Source organism: Balearica regulorum, chromosome 1, assembly GCF_011004875.1.
Source record: "Balearica regulorum gibbericeps isolate bBalReg1 chromosome 1, bBalReg1.pri, whole genome shotgun sequence".
Classification (NCBI taxonomy): Eukaryota; Metazoa; Chordata; class Aves; order Gruiformes; family Gruidae; genus Balearica; species Balearica regulorum.
This window is the reverse complement of record NC_046184.1, coordinates 27,946,763-27,965,090: the sequence shown is the minus strand read 5'-3', so window position 1 is coordinate 27,965,090 and position 18,328 is coordinate 27,946,763. Positions and strand designations below refer to the sequence as shown.

General features: G+C 39.0%; 1 protein-coding gene across 2 annotated transcripts in view; it reads left to right on the top strand.

Annotated features, from left to right (window-relative positions):
- Nucleotides 1-1,554: 1,554 nt before the first annotated feature.
- The window catches only part of CAPZA2 (capping actin protein of muscle Z-line subunit alpha 2), a 31,365-nt gene continuing 14,591 nt past the window's right edge, over nt 1,555-18,328 (top strand). Inside the window, exons 1-2 of one of the 2 annotated variants that reach the window (XM_075743762.1) lie at nt 1,555-1,675; nt 16,793-16,856. In XM_075743762.1, coding sequence (XP_075599877.1) covers nt 1,637-1,675; nt 16,793-16,856 — 103 coding nt within the window. In that variant the 5' untranslated portion in view covers nt 1,555-1,636. Of the gene's footprint in view, nt 1,676-16,747; nt 16,857-18,328 lie in introns of those variants that run through there. The other variant, XM_010299371.1, reaches the window with a different exon arrangement.

The following is an 18,328-nucleotide window of genomic DNA, read 5'->3' as shown; positions in this document are numbered from 1 at the left end:
CCAACTTTATTACACTAATCATATAATCTTTCTCAAGCTCCACATTGTCTTATACATTTGAGTTTCCTAACATTAATATGCAGTAAACTGAAAGATGTACCCCTTACAATGTAACATTTGGATTTACTTCATAACTCTTTAGGTTGTCTTTTTTAGAATTTGGAATGAGGATATTTATTTTGTTCTCTCAGCTGCCTTTGCTCTTGTATCATCCAGGAAATTGGCATCCATATTAATGAAATGAAGCCTACAGACACGCAATTTTATTCAGACTTTATCTCAGTGTTCCACAAAACCCAAACACTCTACTTGGCTAACACCAGTATTTCCCATGTTCTTTGTACTATTGATCACGGAGCTAGAAGAATTTCTCAAAAAGGTCATCTAACTCCTCTTTTGGTTTCCTTTTTAGGCCTCTGCAGACTTTCCCCTTCTGCAAAACGGAGTCTGCGACTCTCTCGCTGTTGCCAGCACAGATCATTATGAAAACAGCTTCTCCTGTTCATCTGTTTTCCCAGTCTGATTTTGCTCCTGGAAGAAAACAAAACTTCCCACTGTCTACCTGACCCTTGAAGAATAGTTCAACAATCCTCATGAGAAGGAAGTCACTGAGGAGGATGACCATCTCCTGCACCACGGCTGGCTGGAAGTGAGGGAGCATTCCCAGGAAATGCCAACACGTACCGCCTTGTTCTCTAACCACTTCCTGGCCGTCTGCCCCTGGGTCACTGTTGGAAGAGGATACAGAATTTCACCAGCCTCAAACCCACATGGTTTGAGCTACACAAATGTTTTCTTTCCTCCTTTGTTTTCCTCAAAACTTCTTTATGTCCTCCTCCAGGCAATCCTTGCAAGCCATCATCTCAAATGCCCCTCTACCTGCAACATCACACCGCTGGAAGACACTCTTCACATTTCCTTACTCTTGTGGTAAAAAAATTTCCAATCTATTTATTTTCCTCTTTCTTCCCGTTGACCACATTCCTTTTCCATGCCCAATCTTCTTTAGTACAAATCACTTTACACAATCTATTCCCTCAGTCTCTGTTGCTGGCATCAAACTGACCTTTCTAAAACCTCCTGCCTACCCTGCAGGGTTCTCTAGACAACCCCGCCGGCACTCACCCACACCCAAACACTCCGCCACCCCCAGCACCCCATCCACTGACCCGCACTGAGCATGCTGCCAAGGGCATGTCTGAAACCTGGCAATATTTAGTTCTGTCTGCCCAAATCTCCAGTCCTCTTACTTAAATGACTCATTTTGCTATTAAAACAGAGATAGGAACCCCTACTCTTCACTCCGAAGACGCCCTGAGAGGCGCAGCAGGCACTGCCGCCCTGCTCTCCCCCGACTCCCTCTGCCGCGACACCCAGCCACCGGCTGAGGCGCCCGCTTCCCCCGGGCAAGCACCACCACAAGGACAGGGAACAACCACCCGAACAGCCAGCCAGGCAGCCAGCCCGCCCACCCGCGCCACAGCAGGACCACCAGGCCCCCGCCGCGGCACGCATGCGCAGAGACACCACCTCCCCAGCCAGCCGCGCAATCGAGCGGGAGGGCCCCGCCCCCCGCCCTTCCTGCCTGGGAGGGAGGAGACAGGGGCGGTGGTGGCAGCCGGAGCCATACGGGAAGATGGCGGACCTGGAGGAGCAGCTGACCGACGAGGAGAAGGTAGGGCTGGGTGGGGGTGCTGCGCTGAGTCGGGCTGTCTTTTTGTCTCCCGGCCCTCTGAGCCGGGAAGCGGCGGAGCGAGCTCGGCTCTCGCCCTGTGGTTCGTATTTTTACCGTCGCCGTGCGGCCGGGCCTGTCAGTCAGGGGGGCGGGGAGGAGGGTCGGTGGGGAGGCCGGCGGGAGGGCTGACCGGGCCGCCGCGCCGGCCTCGGCGCATCTGCCGCCGCTCCTTGTACGGTGCGGGCCCGGCGGTGGGGCGGGGCCTGGTGTCCGGTGGAGGCGGCGGCCGCTCTGCCTGCTTCCCGGTGCCGCCGGAGCGGCGGGCACGGCCGCTGCGTGCCGCCGCACCCGCCCGGTGTGTGGCGGGGGGAACGGTGAGCGGGGGACGGTAGGGAGAGGCAGAAGAGACGCGGAGGGACTCTCCCCTCCCCTTCCCCCATCTCCACTTCCCGTTTCCGAGGCGCCTTGCCCGTGCCAGCCGGCTCCCCCGGAGCACCGGCTCTGCCGTCCGCACAGAGGGGCTCTGTGCCGCGGCCCAGGCCCCAGAGCACCGCCTCCCCTTTCATTCCCACGGGCTCCGGGAGGAGATGGGATGCGGGAGATTTAGGAGGAGCGGGGGGGGAGGGGGGATGTGAAAGGCTGTTTTACTTCCTATTAGGAGATAATAATTGAGGAAGTGTAAGGTCAAGGAGCAGAGAGTCTGTGTTAACAACATGTGCGTGTAGTCTATTTTTGTGGTGGTTGGAAGCCTGTTAGATTTAAGACAGGTTTCTACAGAAAAATCTCACGAGGAGCAGGGCATCTTGTAAGACCTCAGTTATCGGTGTTTCTTGTCTTCCTCTGTTGGATCCAGCTTCATGGCAGCTGCCTGTTTCAGAGCTAGGGTGTGGTGTTTTGTGTAGATAGTGTTGGTGCACTGCTCGTGTCTTTATGTAATGCATGGGATTATTCATTTTCAACCTTAAAAATGTAGGTTTTCAAGCCTGTGGAAGTTACAAGATGGCATACATGTGGGAGACATCAAGAAATGGTTTTTCAAACTTCTTTGAAGTTAGAGGAAGGATGTCTAAAATGTTTAAGTGGTTACAATAAGGCAGATTTTCTGCATGTTTGAGGTTAACAGGACCACGTTTCGGAACTAGAGATGCCCTGATATGCCAAGATATGCATAGCTCCAGGATCTCACTATCTTTTTCCTAAGAGGCTTTAAGACTCTGCTCTCTTCTACTTAATTCACATTCAAATGCCACCTCTCTTTTGATACAAGTAGTGATGTAATCAAGAAGTATATGTGATAATCTGTGATTCTTTCAGCCCCATATAGAAAATACAAGTAACTCTAATCCAGTACATTGTTCCTGGAGGGTATGCTTGAAAATACTTAGACTACAAGTTATCTTGGCATCACTGAATGGTTGAGATTGAAAGGGACCTCTGGAGGTCATTTTGTCCAACCCGCCTGCTGAAGCAGGGTCATCTGGAGCAGGCTGCCCAGGCCTATGTGCAGATGACTTTTGGAAGTCTCCAAGGATGGAGACTCTGCAACCTCCCTGGGCAACTTGACTAAGCATTGGCACACCCTTGCAGTAAAAAAGTGTTTCCTTATACTCAGACAGCACCTCCTGGCTTCCATTTTGTGTCCATTGCCTCTTGTCCTGTCAAATAATAAAAGATACAATGGCAGTTTTATCTTGTCTCTGTATGATCTGAGAAGCACTGCCTATGCTTTTGTGACTGATGGAGTTAAGTTCTGAATTTTCTTCTCTATTAATTCCAGTTTTTCTTGTCTCCCAAAATGGGTGCAGACCTTCTAGAGACTCTTCCTGCCTCTATATAAGTGAATAGAATCAGCATTCTTCCACTGTAAATTTAAATTGATTCCTTTATCTGCTTCAATCCCTTATAAACTGATTGTCCAATATGAGTGGAATTTTCCAAGTCTGGCACTATATTTTATTGGCTAATAAAGCAAGGATGGGTTACACTGCAAACTGTTGGAAAAGCAGACAACTAGCCATGCATATCTTGTGATGCCTTAAGATTTTAATTCTGATAACACATTTAAGTTGTGCTCTCATTTTACAATAAAAATATCTCATTCAATTTTACTGAGCTAAAAAAAAAAATCAGCTGGATAGCATTTGAAAAGCACACCCTTCTCACTCATCCAGTTGGGACTATAAATAAATGTAGGAGTAGAGGCATTCATTTTCACAGGGAATATATCACATTCCTCCTTTATATGCTTTTCTCCTGTGATATGGAACTGATAGTATTGAAGGCTGATGCAGATGATAATATTGGTATAGTTTTGTAATTTCAATAGAACACTGATGAAAACTGAAATTTAAGGAGGGGAGAAGGTGAACAAAAGAACAGACCTTTTTTGTACCAGACTCTTAATACTGCTCTAAAAGCATAAGTAAATAGGCGATCAAGTGATGTAGTGATACAACAAGTTCTGAAAGGTCTTTGATTCATGTTGTACTTTGTGTATAGTTGGTAGACTTAAGTATTGAAAGGCAGTAAGCAGTTGCATTTGTAGCGGCTATACCTTCCTGTTGCTATCTTGTAGTCAGTTTAAGATGGCTGTATTTAGCTGTAACATAATTCAGGCTTAAAACTTGCAGCGTTCAGCGTAATTGAGAATACAGAAAGGGCATGAATTGGAATAGTGACAAAACAGAATTGCAGTTCAGATAAAGAAGCTCTAAAACCAAGGAAGGAGAAGAGCCAGTTGCCAGTAAGAACATGATTTTGATGTGTAAGATTGCGTAACTGGTTTTGAACCTAGTCTTGTTCCTTAGATTCGCATTTTAGCGTGAGATTTCTGAAGGCTTGCTTATCTTTCAGTGAGGATAAATTTGAAAAAGCTTTTTTAAAACATCTGAGAACTATTTGTAGTAAATATGGTGTGTGAGATTTGTGTGCATCCAAAGATCTGAAGTTGGGCCATTGCCAGTGAAAGTTACTGGCTTTAGCATCCAGTATAAGGGATTTTCCAGTGCTAAAACCAACTTTTTGTGAGACACAGTGTTTTGTAGTTGCTTTATTTGCATAGGTCACTGAAAGTTCAGAAGCTTTTAGATAGGTGGAATAACATAAGTTTATGCTTGCTTCAGTCTATAAATAAAAATGAAGTGTGAAAGGTGGAAATCTTGAAGCCCTGAACTCTTAAGGGGCATAACAATGGGAAATCATCACTTCTATGCCCTTCCTATGGGTAATGCATCCTCACTTAACAAGTTTTGAATGCAAAACCTATTTATTTATCCAGCATACTTGAAGTAATTTTGTTAAAGTCTAGTAAGCATTTTTTGTGATTTAATTTTATTCTAGTTTCTGTAGAAATCATTTTCCTACCTGTACCTATGTCAAACTAATAAGTGTATATAAAAATGTTTTCATTATACATATTAGTGTGAATATAAAAGATACAATCAATCTACATGAATATAGGCAATGATTAATGAAAGGTACTGTTTTTACTGTAAAAGTTGCATTTACCAGTGTAAATATTCATTAACAAACAACAGCGCAAATGCAAAGCAAGACTAAAACTATTAGAATCATAAAACATGTACTGCAGTCTGCTTTTGTGACTCGAAGGGATGTGTTTACTGTAGGTTGTTTTTTTTTTTTTTTAATGTGAATCCTGTTTTCTACAAAGCACAGGAGTTAAATAGCTGTCTTGATAGCAAGATAAAGCCTGAGAAAATGAGGATGCCTTCAGGGAGGAAAGGCGAGGATCCTCACAGGAGATGATAACACATCAATGTTTTAATGCAAAAATACCTCTTGCATTCCTTAAAATGTTGAGCATATAAATATGGGAATTGTCAAACATGATTTTTTAAAAAAAGAAACCACGCCTCTTTCAGTAAGCTTATGTCTCAGTAGTTCCACTTGTTCAGGAAGGTGGGGTTTAACAGTAGGTCAGCTTGTTGTAATTAGAGCAAAACTTCTCTTCTGGTGAGGAAGTAGTCCCATTGGTGAAAATGAGCCAGCATTGCTTCCAGGTATTTCCTGGTGCATTGGGTAACTTTAATTTCTTAAATTAGGTGTCAAAACCTACAAATCTAAGTAATAAAGGTGGATATCTTACACCAACAAAACTCTGCAGTGTAGTTTGGTCACACTGTTTAAGGAAAACTTGTTTCTTTAATCAGTGCTTTGAGATGAAAAGTCTATGCCAGAAATACACATTCTCTCACATGTGTAACTTTGTCTTTAAAACATTGTACATTGACAGCAGATTGCACTTGCATGTACAAGCCCACCAGTGTGGGAGGCTCAGGTGTTTTATTAATGCAAATATAAACTTTTTTCCTGAAACTGCTTTGGAAGCATTAGCAGAATTTTTTTGACAAAAAAATGTTACTTTTTAAAAATCTTTACATGTATTAAAGCAATGTGTGTGCTCTAAATCATTTGTTTTGGAAGGATCTTGAATTCTGACTTCTAGAATTGCCCTGAATGAGACTTGGAGACCATAGATGATTAGAAGCAGAACGTGTTAGAGTAGAAGCAGCATTGGAATAGCCTTTTCTGGATATAATTGCACTGTAATCTCTAAGGTAAACTTAAGGTAAAGTTTTTTTGCAAGTGTCATTAATGTTCTTTCTTTGTTGTTCATCGTGTACCCTTTGTTTTATATGTAAAAGTGCAGCTCTGCTAACATGTCTAGCTGGAACACTTTGTGAGCTGTCTGGTTCTTGTTTAAATTCTAAATGGAACTGAAAATGCTGTAGCAGGTTCCAATGAAAGGTTGAAAAACCTTTAATACTTAAATGTGAAATAATTCAGTTACTGTTTAAGCGTATCTTCTGTTTAATTAACTACATTATCAAAGCTGTGAAAGTTAACATTTTTCCACAAGTGTAATGTAACAGAAGTTGTATGGAAGGAATTGTTTTTACAAAGTGAGGTTAAACTCAACGGTTACACTTTGATAACATTTTGAGAAAATTCTTTAGTAAGAATGAGTGCTTCTCACTGACGTGTAATTCTGAATATAGCAGTCTTTCCAAGATTAAGATTTTTAAGTACATTCTGAGATATTGTTGTGCGTGGTCTTTTTTTAAAAAAATGCATCAATACTCTTGAGATTGAAGGACAGAACAGAAATTTTAATGGCTTTGGGAAATTACAGAAGTGTTCAACACTGAAAAAATGATCATATACTGTATGTATAACTGCAAATAATAACTTCATTTATTTGTAGAGTCATACAGGCTGGAAGAAACTTCTGAAGGTAACTTGAATGCCGCTTGGTCTAAGCGGGCCAAGTTACATCAAATTGCTTAGGGATTTGCACTTTGAGGTTTGTGTATCTCCAAGGATGGAGACTGCACGGGTTCTCTGGGTGATGTGTTGCAATGTGTGATTAAACCCATGGTCAGAAACTTTTCCCGATATTTAATTGTTGCAACTTGTGTCCAATGTGGCTTGTCTTTTTACTGTGTGCCTCCATAGAAAGTTAGTATGCAAAGCAAAATTGTCTGCTTTTTTGACAAGCTAAAAATACTTATCTGAAGCTTGAAGACGAATACAAATGAAACCTATTGTTCTACATATAAGATCAATGATTTCTAAAACTGCAGTTCATATGTTCTTTTGTTATTTGTAGTTTGAAGAAATTAGGCACTTTTTGTAGATTATGACTTCTACTGTGTCATGGAGTACTTGTAATGCAGTGAGTGGCATCTCAGGACCATCAGAAGCCCCGTTCTTGCTGCTTGCAGAACTCTTGTGGAAGCTTGCTACCCAGGAAACCTCATAGTTTAAGTAGATAAGAGAAACAAATTGAACCAAAAATCTAGAATAATAGAAAAAAATATATTGGGAAATCCAATGATTTTGGATGAAACTGGAGACAGTAATTTGTGATATAACAGGTAAGGTTCTATTGCCCACCAACACAGTCATCAACCTACAGCTCTGCTGTGAAATACCATCTTTGGTTGATTTCAATTTTGACAGCCAAGGAGGAATACTATTAGGATTTTAGCCACATTATTTAGCAGATCAGCATATTTTTCTCGGGCAGCATTGTACAATATTCACTTCCAGTTTCTGAAAGCAGGGTGTAAAGGAGTTTGAACTGCTCATGCAGAAATGAAAGCAGATTTTTTTCAGCATATGGGAATTACTTCTTTTTATCCTTGAGTAAAAAGCTTCTGAAGTGTAGAATATTTCCAATACTTTATTAACTTGACAGAAGGCATTAAAACTTTCAAACTAATAGGTAACTTTGAGAGAGAATTTTAAGACACTGGGAGGGGGAGGCCTACAGTTAAGGTGGCACCTTATACTATGATGCTTAATAAAGGCATTTTTCATAGAGCAAGCTCTGATAGTGTTCCTTTTCTCTCCTTGCTGCTATCAAATCCAGACTTAAGGTCCTTGGAGAATCTGATTAAAAATAATCTTGGAGTAGTAGGAAGGATCACTTTAAAAATTTAGGTTTTGTGGTGGAAGAATGCTTTGCAAATGTGAACCAAGTGCTTTTTTTATAGTAGATACCACTCTGTAAAGACTGCTGAGAAAGAGAGGTGCTGCAGCTGAGGAGCATGTGTGTTGGGCTAACAGAACATCTTCGTTCTGTATGTGAGAGATGATGCTCTCAGTTTCTTTCTTTGTCAGGTCTTAGTTAGCCATTTCTTATACCTTTTACTTCTCAAACAAAAGTTAATGCTTTTACTTTTCACTAAATGTAAAATTTTACTACTACTTCAGTTTTCAATGAATGACTTTTGCAAGGAAATTGTGAGATTTTTTTTAATGCATGTTATCTGTTGTCTATTTGATCTATAAGCAAAGTGTGCAATTGCTTAGCTTCTGAAGGTTTTATGGATAAGATTTATTCATAACTTTACATCAGACCAACTGCATTAGTTTTGTCAAATCATATGAGATTTCTATTTAGCAAAGGGGGTGCTAGCCTCTAGCATGCTTCCCAAACCAGTATTTTGCTTCTTGGGTTGATTACGTATGTTGAGGCTCAACCCTACAATGAAATAGGAAGTGTGAAAGAACAGGACAGTTTGACAGACTGATATTTTAAAGCACCCAATGTATAGTCTCCTGAGACTGGAACTTAATGCTACTTTATTGGACACACCTCCTATTCATCCTTTCTTCTTTTTTTCTTTTCCTTTAATTTGCTTTTTTTCTCAGAATGTCCTTTGGAAGTTACTGAAAACAACTTTTGTCTAAGTTGTGAACCTGAGATTTTTCTTAATCTTTTTCTGTTGTTTTTTTTTTTTTTTTTTCCTTGGTTGCTCATATTATGAGCATACCTGGAAAAAGGACTGCTACAGTAAAGATAAAAACTTGCAGTAAAGATGCTGCAGGAAGAATGTTCTGTAAGACAAAATTATGACATGTAGTGCTATCAATAATTTTAGAGTCACTTTTGCATGTATGTGGTTTTCTCGGATTTCCAGCCAACTACTGAGAAGACATAGGCTTTCAGAGAAATACAGATGTGGGGAAAAATAATATAATCTATTCTACTTGTCTGTATTATAATTACAAGCAATTTTTTTTTCAGTTCAGAGCTTTAGTAATTGATGGTGATAACTAAAGCTAAATTTTCAGCTTGATCTTGATCCTTTAACATCTACAAACAAGACATAACTTGTTTCACTGATTTGAGACCAGTACAGTTCTTTTAATATGTTACTGAATTAAAATATGGAAAGTGCATGACATAAAAAAGTGTCCAATGAGATATTGTTAGGAGCAACAAAAGTAACTGCAAAATGACATGGGGGAGATTTATCTTCTGTAATTTTTTTGTAGTTAGACCTGTATATTACCTAAGTAACACACATTGCTTTCATATTCCTCTTTGCTATCTGTACCTGATACAATGACTTTCAGAAGTCCTGTTTTGGGTTTTTGGGTTTTGGGGGTTTTTTTAATATGATATGGTGTGTAAATTGATTTTAGATGGTGACTTTTGTAATATTTGGATACACTGCTGCTGAAAGGCCATACAGTGAAACAATCAGCACCTTTCAAATGCTTATTTCTGTGAAAATAAATCTCATTATCCAAGTCAGTTCTTCAGGTAGAAAGAATGTAGCTAGACTACCTCATGCTGTGTAAGATTTACTTTTTGCACCACTATTAAGTGCTGGTACTGTTACATACTCTTAAATACTTGTGTATTAAAAATAATTGAGGAAAACACATGTTCTATGGACGCAATGCAGCTTCAGGCATTACTGTGAAGGAAATGTCTGTTCAGTCAAAGCCATAGGCATGGAATGTGCCCCTCCTTTCCTGTGCCACAGAACCACATTTTTGCAGTGTTTTCTTCCTCCTCTGGCGCTCTCAGAAGCAGAAGTGAATTAAATACTACAGTGCGTTTTTCAGTTGAGCTTGTAGGAAAGCAGTTGCAATGCTACTTTTTATATTCATTCCTTCTCTACCAGAGTCACTGCTTTTGCTCCATGTTTGTGTGAGATGCTGTATGTTTTGGGATGCTTCTTCACTGTTTGAAATTACTCTCATAGATATGGGTGAGGTTTCATGAGATAAGACAGTTTGCTGCTGACATGGGGTAATCCCTGTCTCACATAGACGTTCTCAGTGCTTGTCTGCCGTTTGAAGGCTTATTCTCCTCACTAAACTGTTAGCAGCAAGAAGCAGTAATTATTTAAAGCCGTCTTGATAGATGATTTTGTTGCTATGTTCCTGCCGCCTTCTAAAGCTATTCATTAGCTAGATCAATTTGCTTCTCTGGATGCTCACATAAATAGATGAGCAGTGGTGGTACAAAGGAGTTTGTAAAAAATGGATCACAGGGCCTGTTTGGGAGGAGGTAGGGAGACTAATCCTTTTGATGGCAGCAGCAGCATGGTCACTTTATGTCACTTAGGAAACACCCCCAGCTCTTTTTTTTTATTTTAAAAGATGTATTGTAATTGCTGGTGTGACATCCTGGCAAGTATCTAAACTAAGAATTTAATGAGCAATTGGAGCCAGTAATACCAAGTATCTACCAGTCCAAAGGAGAAGCCAGTTACTTTTTTTTTTTTTTAAACATTGAAGGGTGTGCAAACTCAAAAGTATGTTGAAGTTTGCAGTAGTGACAGATAATCAGGCATTGTATCTTGCAAATGATTGAACCTTAGACTGTGTTCCTTAGGTGCTACATGTGTCAATGCAAAATTAATTTTGACTGGTGGATGATGACAGAACAGTTCTGTTGTACTAAAGCTGCATATTGAAAAATAACAGCTCAGCCGAACTCAAAACACGAGTTGGAATCAAATTCAGGACTTGGTAAACTAGACAAGTCTCTTGTCCAGTATCACTCCAGGTAGTACAAGCAGGATACCTGAATGACCTGCATGTTACTGTGCGTCTCAATTACAGGGTCTGGAGAGAATTTGCATCAGCTTAACTGTGTTAATATTTCTGTAATTACAGGCTAATTGTGAGAAACCCCTGTAGCTACCTGTAAATAGAGTTCAGTGGGCCAAGACAAAGCCATTTGTTTAGTTGCCTGCAGAAAGGCTTCCTGAACCAACAAGAACTATGGCAGAAGGCGTGACTTGGGGAATAGGGCTCTCTGGACTCCTTACTGTTCCTAGAGCAGAACTAAAGAGCTCCCTTCTTCCAAATGTGCTCTCTCATCTACTTTTTTTTTTTTTTTTTTTGCTAAACATAGATTCCTGTGAGTATTTGATTTGTTTTCTAAGGAAGCAAGGGTGCTCTCAGGAATCTAGAATATAAATGCATTATATACAGTGCCTTGCTCCTGTTATAACTTTTATAATCACTGATAAAAGTAACTGCTGGAAGCTCTTTTTTCCACTGTGATTAGCAACAAAGTTGGAAATGTGTTGTGGAGGTCTTACTTTTTTTCCCCCTTCCAAATTTTCCTGCAAGCTTTTAGGTAAAAAGGGCTTTTGATATCTACTTCATTAATTCATTTTTATTGCTCTGGAGCAGTAAACTTAGCCTGTTATGAGTGTAGAGGAAGGGTGCGTCTCCCTGCCACAAGGAGTTCACAGCTGAACTTGAAATAAGTGATGTGTTGGAAAGAGTAAGTGCAAAGTATGTGGTTTTATAGCATCTTGCTTACCAGCACATTTTTGCTGTGCAGCGTGGCTGTTGATTGAAGGATGTCAGGGTGCCTGGCAAATAGAGCTGTATTTCAATTAACTTAAAGAGGGGAAAATAAAAAAAGGGGGGAGGGAAGAAAAGCTAACTTGAGTTTTAATGTCTCTATTATTGTTAGGTGTACCCCATGTATCTTAGTGGAGCTGACAGTGGCATGGCATTGCGGGAGCCCCTGCACTTCTGTGAGCACGTATTCATGACCATATATAGGCACATACAGCACAGAAGGTCGGGCTTTTTCAACCAGTGTCAGTTCCGATGTGCCAGGAACAGGAAGAGTGGTTTGGGGGCATTTGAAGTCACTGCTTATGATTTCTTTAAAATAAAACAAACTTTAGAATGTATCAGTCTGGGAAAGGTAGATAAGTAGTGTTTCTCTATGTATATGATGGCTGTCATGCCTTGGGAGAAATTAGGTTTTGAAATAAAGGCGGAACTATAAAAACAATGCAGATTTAGCATAACTGACACCGTTTTGTACATTGCTACCTCTGTGCTTGTGTAATCTGAAAACTGCAAATATTGTAGTAACTGAGTAGGCATTTATTGATAGACCAATTGTTTTAATCTCTAGCAGATTGAAGAATTAGGCATTATTATGCTGTATTGGGTTTGCATGGTATGCTCATTGCATATAGCAAACCTGTCCTTTTCTCTTTCACTAAGATTTTTGGTCTGAATTTTTAGCTTAACTGAAATAGTTTACTTTATAAAATCAAAAAGCTTGTAACTTATGTGATAGGTAGAATTTGGCTTCACTTGAGTTGAGAAGGTAAATCTCTTTAGCTCTTACCTACTAATATCTGATTTACATTTAAGTGAGAATTGATGACTGTGACTGGTGTATATGTGAAAATTGGATAAAGAGACCACCTGCAGTGGGGAATGCTTCCCTTCTCAATGTTTCAGAAATTGTCTTTTTACTTTTTTTTCTTTGTAACTTCTCGGCCTCTGTATGATTTGTCCAAATTAATGCTCAAACCTGCAGAAAGTCACATTTTCATGAAAATGTATGTAGATTGGTTTTGTGTATTCACAAGGACTTAAATATAGTAAATGTGCAATTCCTTACATAGACTTGTGGTAAAAGCTGTTTGCAAAACCTGTTTTTGTGAGCCATTGATGATCAGATGTTCTGGATTAATGAACTCTCGCAAGCCACTCTGCAGACTTTTAACTGAAAACGGTGGCTGTAAATCTTATCTTGGAAACTACATCATTAAAGCACTGTCTTAAACTTTAGGTGGTGTTTTGGGAGTAACTAGACTAATACATGGAAAAACTTCAGGTGTTTTCTCAGTCTTGGATTTTGAGTTTTCTGAAGGAATACTCAACGATAACCTATTTTTTGTTACTTGCCGATACGTGTATAAGGTTCTTGTACAGTGTGTGAAGGTGCAGTTCTCTTGAATGAAAAAGATTTTGTCATTTAGACTTCTAAAATGTTATGTTGTTTCTGTTTTGACTTGTTCAAATCAGTTCTAAACAGTTTTTAACCACAATCAACATTAGTTTCAACTGTAATACATCTGATTGAAGTGTTTTGTTAAACAGTTTTCAGCAAAAATAACTTCCTATCTCAACTGGACTGTATTGCAGTTGAGTTTTTTGCCTGTCACTTCATATTCCAAGTAATGTGCCTCTTGCTATATGTGCCTTTTAAATTTTTTTATTTGTCTGTAAGCACCACGTTTTATATGGACTGTCCCTTTGTTTAAATTGTCCTTCCTCAAGTGATAGCTGAGCCAGTGGCTTTTTACTGCCAAAAGGGGGAGATCTTCATCTCATTGACGATCATGAAAGTGTGCTGCTTTATCCTTTGGTATCAGTCTGGGTTTGGAAAACAGAAACCTCCTTTAGAGCATTTATTTCTGGAAAAACTCAGCAGCAATTAAGAAGCCGTAAGTGCTTTTCAGTTCTTATGGGTTAAGTGAGACTACTGGATTTCATTCTTTTATGTGGGCTTCTTGTATGTATGAGTTGGGGAAATACGGCTTTTTCAGATACTCATCTCCACAGATAAGTTAATTTGGTTCCTGAAGATAAGTGGATTAGGTTTAAATAGGCTTCACAAAGGCAGGTTAGCAAAATGCAGAGTGTCTTAGCTGACAGACTCTCAACTTCTGAAGACACATTAGGTTTTTTTGTTTCCATAAGCATGAATATACTTCTTGATGAGATGTTAATTGTGAATTTGCATGATTGTGTTTATCTCTCCTATAGAAGGTGGCATCTGTGACGAATTATGACACTGAAAAAATTCTCATTTGGGAATCGAATTTACTAGTAAAATATTCATTAAAAGTAATGTTTAGGTTGGTCTATCCTGAGGATGCATCTGTTGCTATTGAACACTTCTGAATGCATATTACTCATACTATAGCTAATCTGACTGATAAGAATAGTTTTTACTGATTACGAAAAAAGAAGCAAACCAAGTTTTAAATTACCAAAACAGCTGAAAATGAAGTATTATTCCAGTTTTAGCGTGGACTTAATATCTCACCTTACAGATACTACCAGTTTAAAGTACGTAGTCATTCAGAGTGCTGTTTAGGCACCCAAGTTTTGCTTGATTTTGCTCATTTAGCTGCTGCCCAGCCCAAAACTGATGGACTGTTTATTTCAGAACTTAAAATGTCTCTAAGTCTTGTTTCTCCGCTTGCCCAGACCTAACCCAGCCTTGGCAGGGGTAAGCAGTCCTGTTCATATCCTGAAGTTGAGTTGCAACCAAGAAACAGTGTTCCTTCATCTAACTTTGAGCTGGGAGTCAGCCTGATAGTCATGCCTAGTGAGCAGATACTTAGTTGTTCTTAAGTATGAGGCCTAAATTCCAGCCTGATCCCAGACTCTTGTTAATTGGTTGCTTGATAAAATGTCCTCCTAATAGAGCCTTGGAGCTGTCCTGCCCTTCTCCTTCATGAGTGGTTTAATAGTACTGTAGGTTAGCTATATTTCCTGTCCTTTGTATTTCTTTGGATTGAGCTGTGTACACTACGTACAGAGTGCCCTGACTTCAGCAGGAGAGGTATGGAGTATGTCCTCACTCAGGAAAAGTGTACAGACTGATGGTTGGGGTAATCTGGCTAATGCAGATGAGTTTACATTCCTTTGGGTCAAAGGAGACAATCCAAGTCATGCTTTCTTCTTATCTGGGCAAGTGCTTTAATAAGCTGCCATAGAAGATGATGTTCTTGCCTCTCTTCTCTGTGTCTCTGTTCAGAAGAGTAAACCCTGTGGCATTTATCTCACTATAATGCAAATTTATGTTTATATAGAAAGAGGAGTTCTGATTTAGGTATTTGAGGCAGCAGGTAAAGGCTGTCTGCAATCCAAAATGTAGCGTTCAATTTAGAAAGTTGGAGTCTTGCAGCTTTTCCATTTCCATTAGCCGCTCTGAGTGGCTGTGTGCTGTTAGTGAGCAGAAAGCTGCCTGAGCTAGTCATTTGGGATCTCATTGAGGTTTGAACGCTGCTTATGAGGCAGCTAAGCACTCTTTCAGGGCACTCCAAGCTTGAATTATCTCTCCTGGAGACCATTGTCTGAAACTCAGGCCCTGTCAAGAACCTGAGGCCCAAGCACTGGCAGTATTGCTACCATCAACTATAAAAGCTATTTACAAGTCGGTTCAAGAGGTCTAGCATGCTCAGACAGTTCTTTTCTAGTTTCAAATATATATAAATGTGTAAATGTAAAGCACTCTTTGGTTATTTTTAGGTATTTGTAAATGGAGTAAGTGCTTCTCAAACAACTTAATTTCAAACAGGAAGCCCAGAGAGTGCAGACAACCGAATCTCCCAGCTCTTTATTCCATAGAAACAGAACTGAAGGTGTTAGAAATGGGAACTATGTCTCAGGTAATATCCTGTATTTGAATAGCAACATTGTATCAAGGGTGCAAGAGAGCTTTGACTGTCTCCTGAACTTAGATAACTGTGAAGTGTGAATGATAGGAACTTTTGTCAGGTTAAATTAGGAAACTAACTTCTAATTATTTTTATAATGGGTGCCCTTAACAGTTTAAGGGGGAAAGAAGAATGAATGATAGCAAGTCTGAGTGACATTCTACAAGCAAGGTAATAGTTGGAAGGTTTTAAGGCTGGTTCACATCCAAAAAAGCATTTTTCTGTTCCTTTTGCAAGCACGTGTATCTGTAGCCATGCAGTGAACCAGTTCAGGGAACTGGTCTGAAAACAAAAGAAAAATAACTTTTCTAATTTTGCTCGCTGTGCAGTTGTACAAGTGCTTGTGCAAGCAGAAGGAAGGAGAAAGCCGGGGCAGGTGCATGTACTTTTAGTGAAATACTGGCTTACGCTGTGTTTGGTCTGCAGGAAGTTGTGGCCAAAGGCAATTGCTTGAGGACTGCATTAAAGAAGTTCTCAAGGTGTTTTTTTTGAACTTTATCTGCTGATACTGTGGTACTAAGAGGCCTTACAGGTAAATGCATGTGAAAGTACATGCTTTAGTGTCTATGCAAGTGTTTTTAAGCTTATGTAATCTTGATTGCTGTCTAACTGTGGGCCTTTTGAAAAGCTTTGAACCATAGGATGTGTAGTAAAATTAGAGGAGAAGTTTGGCAGATTGGATGTATCTTCATCATGGGTTTTGGAATTCTTTTGGAATGTGTACTGATTCCCAGGCATCCATGGACTGAAAGTTGAAACAGATTGTTAACTTATTCTTCATCTTACTTGTTATATTTCTTTTTTCTTTTTGCCAGTAATACAAAATATGAGTGACTCAATTTCTCTGTATGCTTCCATCATATATAATCTCCTCTATTCTGTTTGAAGAGGTGAAACTTTATATTCTGTGTTTCTAACAAAGACAAAGTAGTTTAAATAACATGAACAAATATATGAAACAGTGGCAGTTGTACAATTTCATGTCTGGGTATTAAAGCTATACAATGCATGATTGGTTTGAATAGAAATGAATACAAGTATATACAACCACATAATTGTTTTTGTATTTAAGGTGCGTATAGCAGCAAAATTCATAATTCATGCTCCTCCTGGGGAATTCAATGAGGTGTTCAATGGTGAGTATGTCTGCTCTGTCCTTTCATTTAAGGCACTATATCCAAAATTGTATTGCTGATTACTCTCCTGAATTTCATGTAGCTTTTATTTTAGCAGCTCACTTACTGTAAGAGCTGGTTTTGTAGCTTGGCATAATAAGCTTTGCAGTCACAAGGCAGCTTGGAGTTTAAATGCAAAAGAAGGAAAGTACCACTTTTCTTTGTGAGAAAGAGCTTTCTTTCTGTTTTTAATCAGTCATGAATTAACACTTGCTAAGGTTTTGGGTTGGTTTTTTTTTTTTTTAGAAGATACATGTACTGTTTTGGGGTTGGTTTTATTTTTCAGTCTTTGATAGACAATTACGTTTTTCAACAGAAATTAAACTAGCTGAAATTAAAATGGTCTTTTTTTTTTTTTTTAAAAAGGAGTATCATTACAAATACTTAACATTGAATATACAAATGGCTATTGCTTAATGCCATTTGTGGAAAGAATATTAATCTTCTCCAAACATTTTTAACCCTTAAATTCTGGGCATGCTTCATTTTACTGAGTATATTGGTAAGCCAAAAGGAAACTTCACGTTAACTTTTCTCAACTATTGTTGCCTGAACTTTACCCAAGATGTTATTTTTCTTTAAAAATTGTTGTTTGACTTGCATCAAGATATATGGGCATGCATATCATATAGGAAGGTGTACATTTTGTAGCTGTAGCTTGCAAATAGCTCTGGTGCTATTTAAGTAAAAAAGTAGGCTTAGTATACTAAACTTCTAGTCAGTGTCAGGCTGGAGAGAGCTTTAATCTGTTAAAGAATGTAGTGTTTTTGTAAGTATCTTGTTCTTCAGTTAAACTGTGACCAGCAGATTATTATTTAAACTTAGCTTGTACTGCATTTGTGAAATGAACTGTTAGTGAGCGGCTCATTAACTCAGCTCCCTGAAGGTTAATGCAATTTCTTATATGAGTACTGCTATAAACTTTATTGTTAAGCTAGTTCATAGTTGTAACTACCTGCTCAATAATGGAGTATAATATACTTGAAAACACATAACAAAACATTTGATCATAAATGCATGACCAGTGTTCAAGGAGATTCAAACTGACCTCTTTAAAAAAGAGAGAGGAATGCTTTAAATTTCAATTCTGTAAATTGTGATTTTTGTTTGGGTTGGTGGGGGGGGGTGTTTGGTTTTTGTTTTGAGTGTTTTGTGTTTTGGGGTTTTTTTGAAGAAAAAAATACCTCAAATATATGCTGGATTTTTTTTTCCACTTGCATGATATCTTGAGAATCTTTGAAAGAGTTTAAAATGTTACAGTGTGATTAATGATCAACTAGTTAATGCTCAATGCGTTAATTTTTTATTAAAATACTGCCTAGTAAATAAGTCAGTAAGTCATGTGTATAAATAACAATTTACTGCATAGTAAATATGAAGTTATTCTGAGGAGAGTAATGACTTTGTTCTATACTCCTGTTTCTTGTATGGTG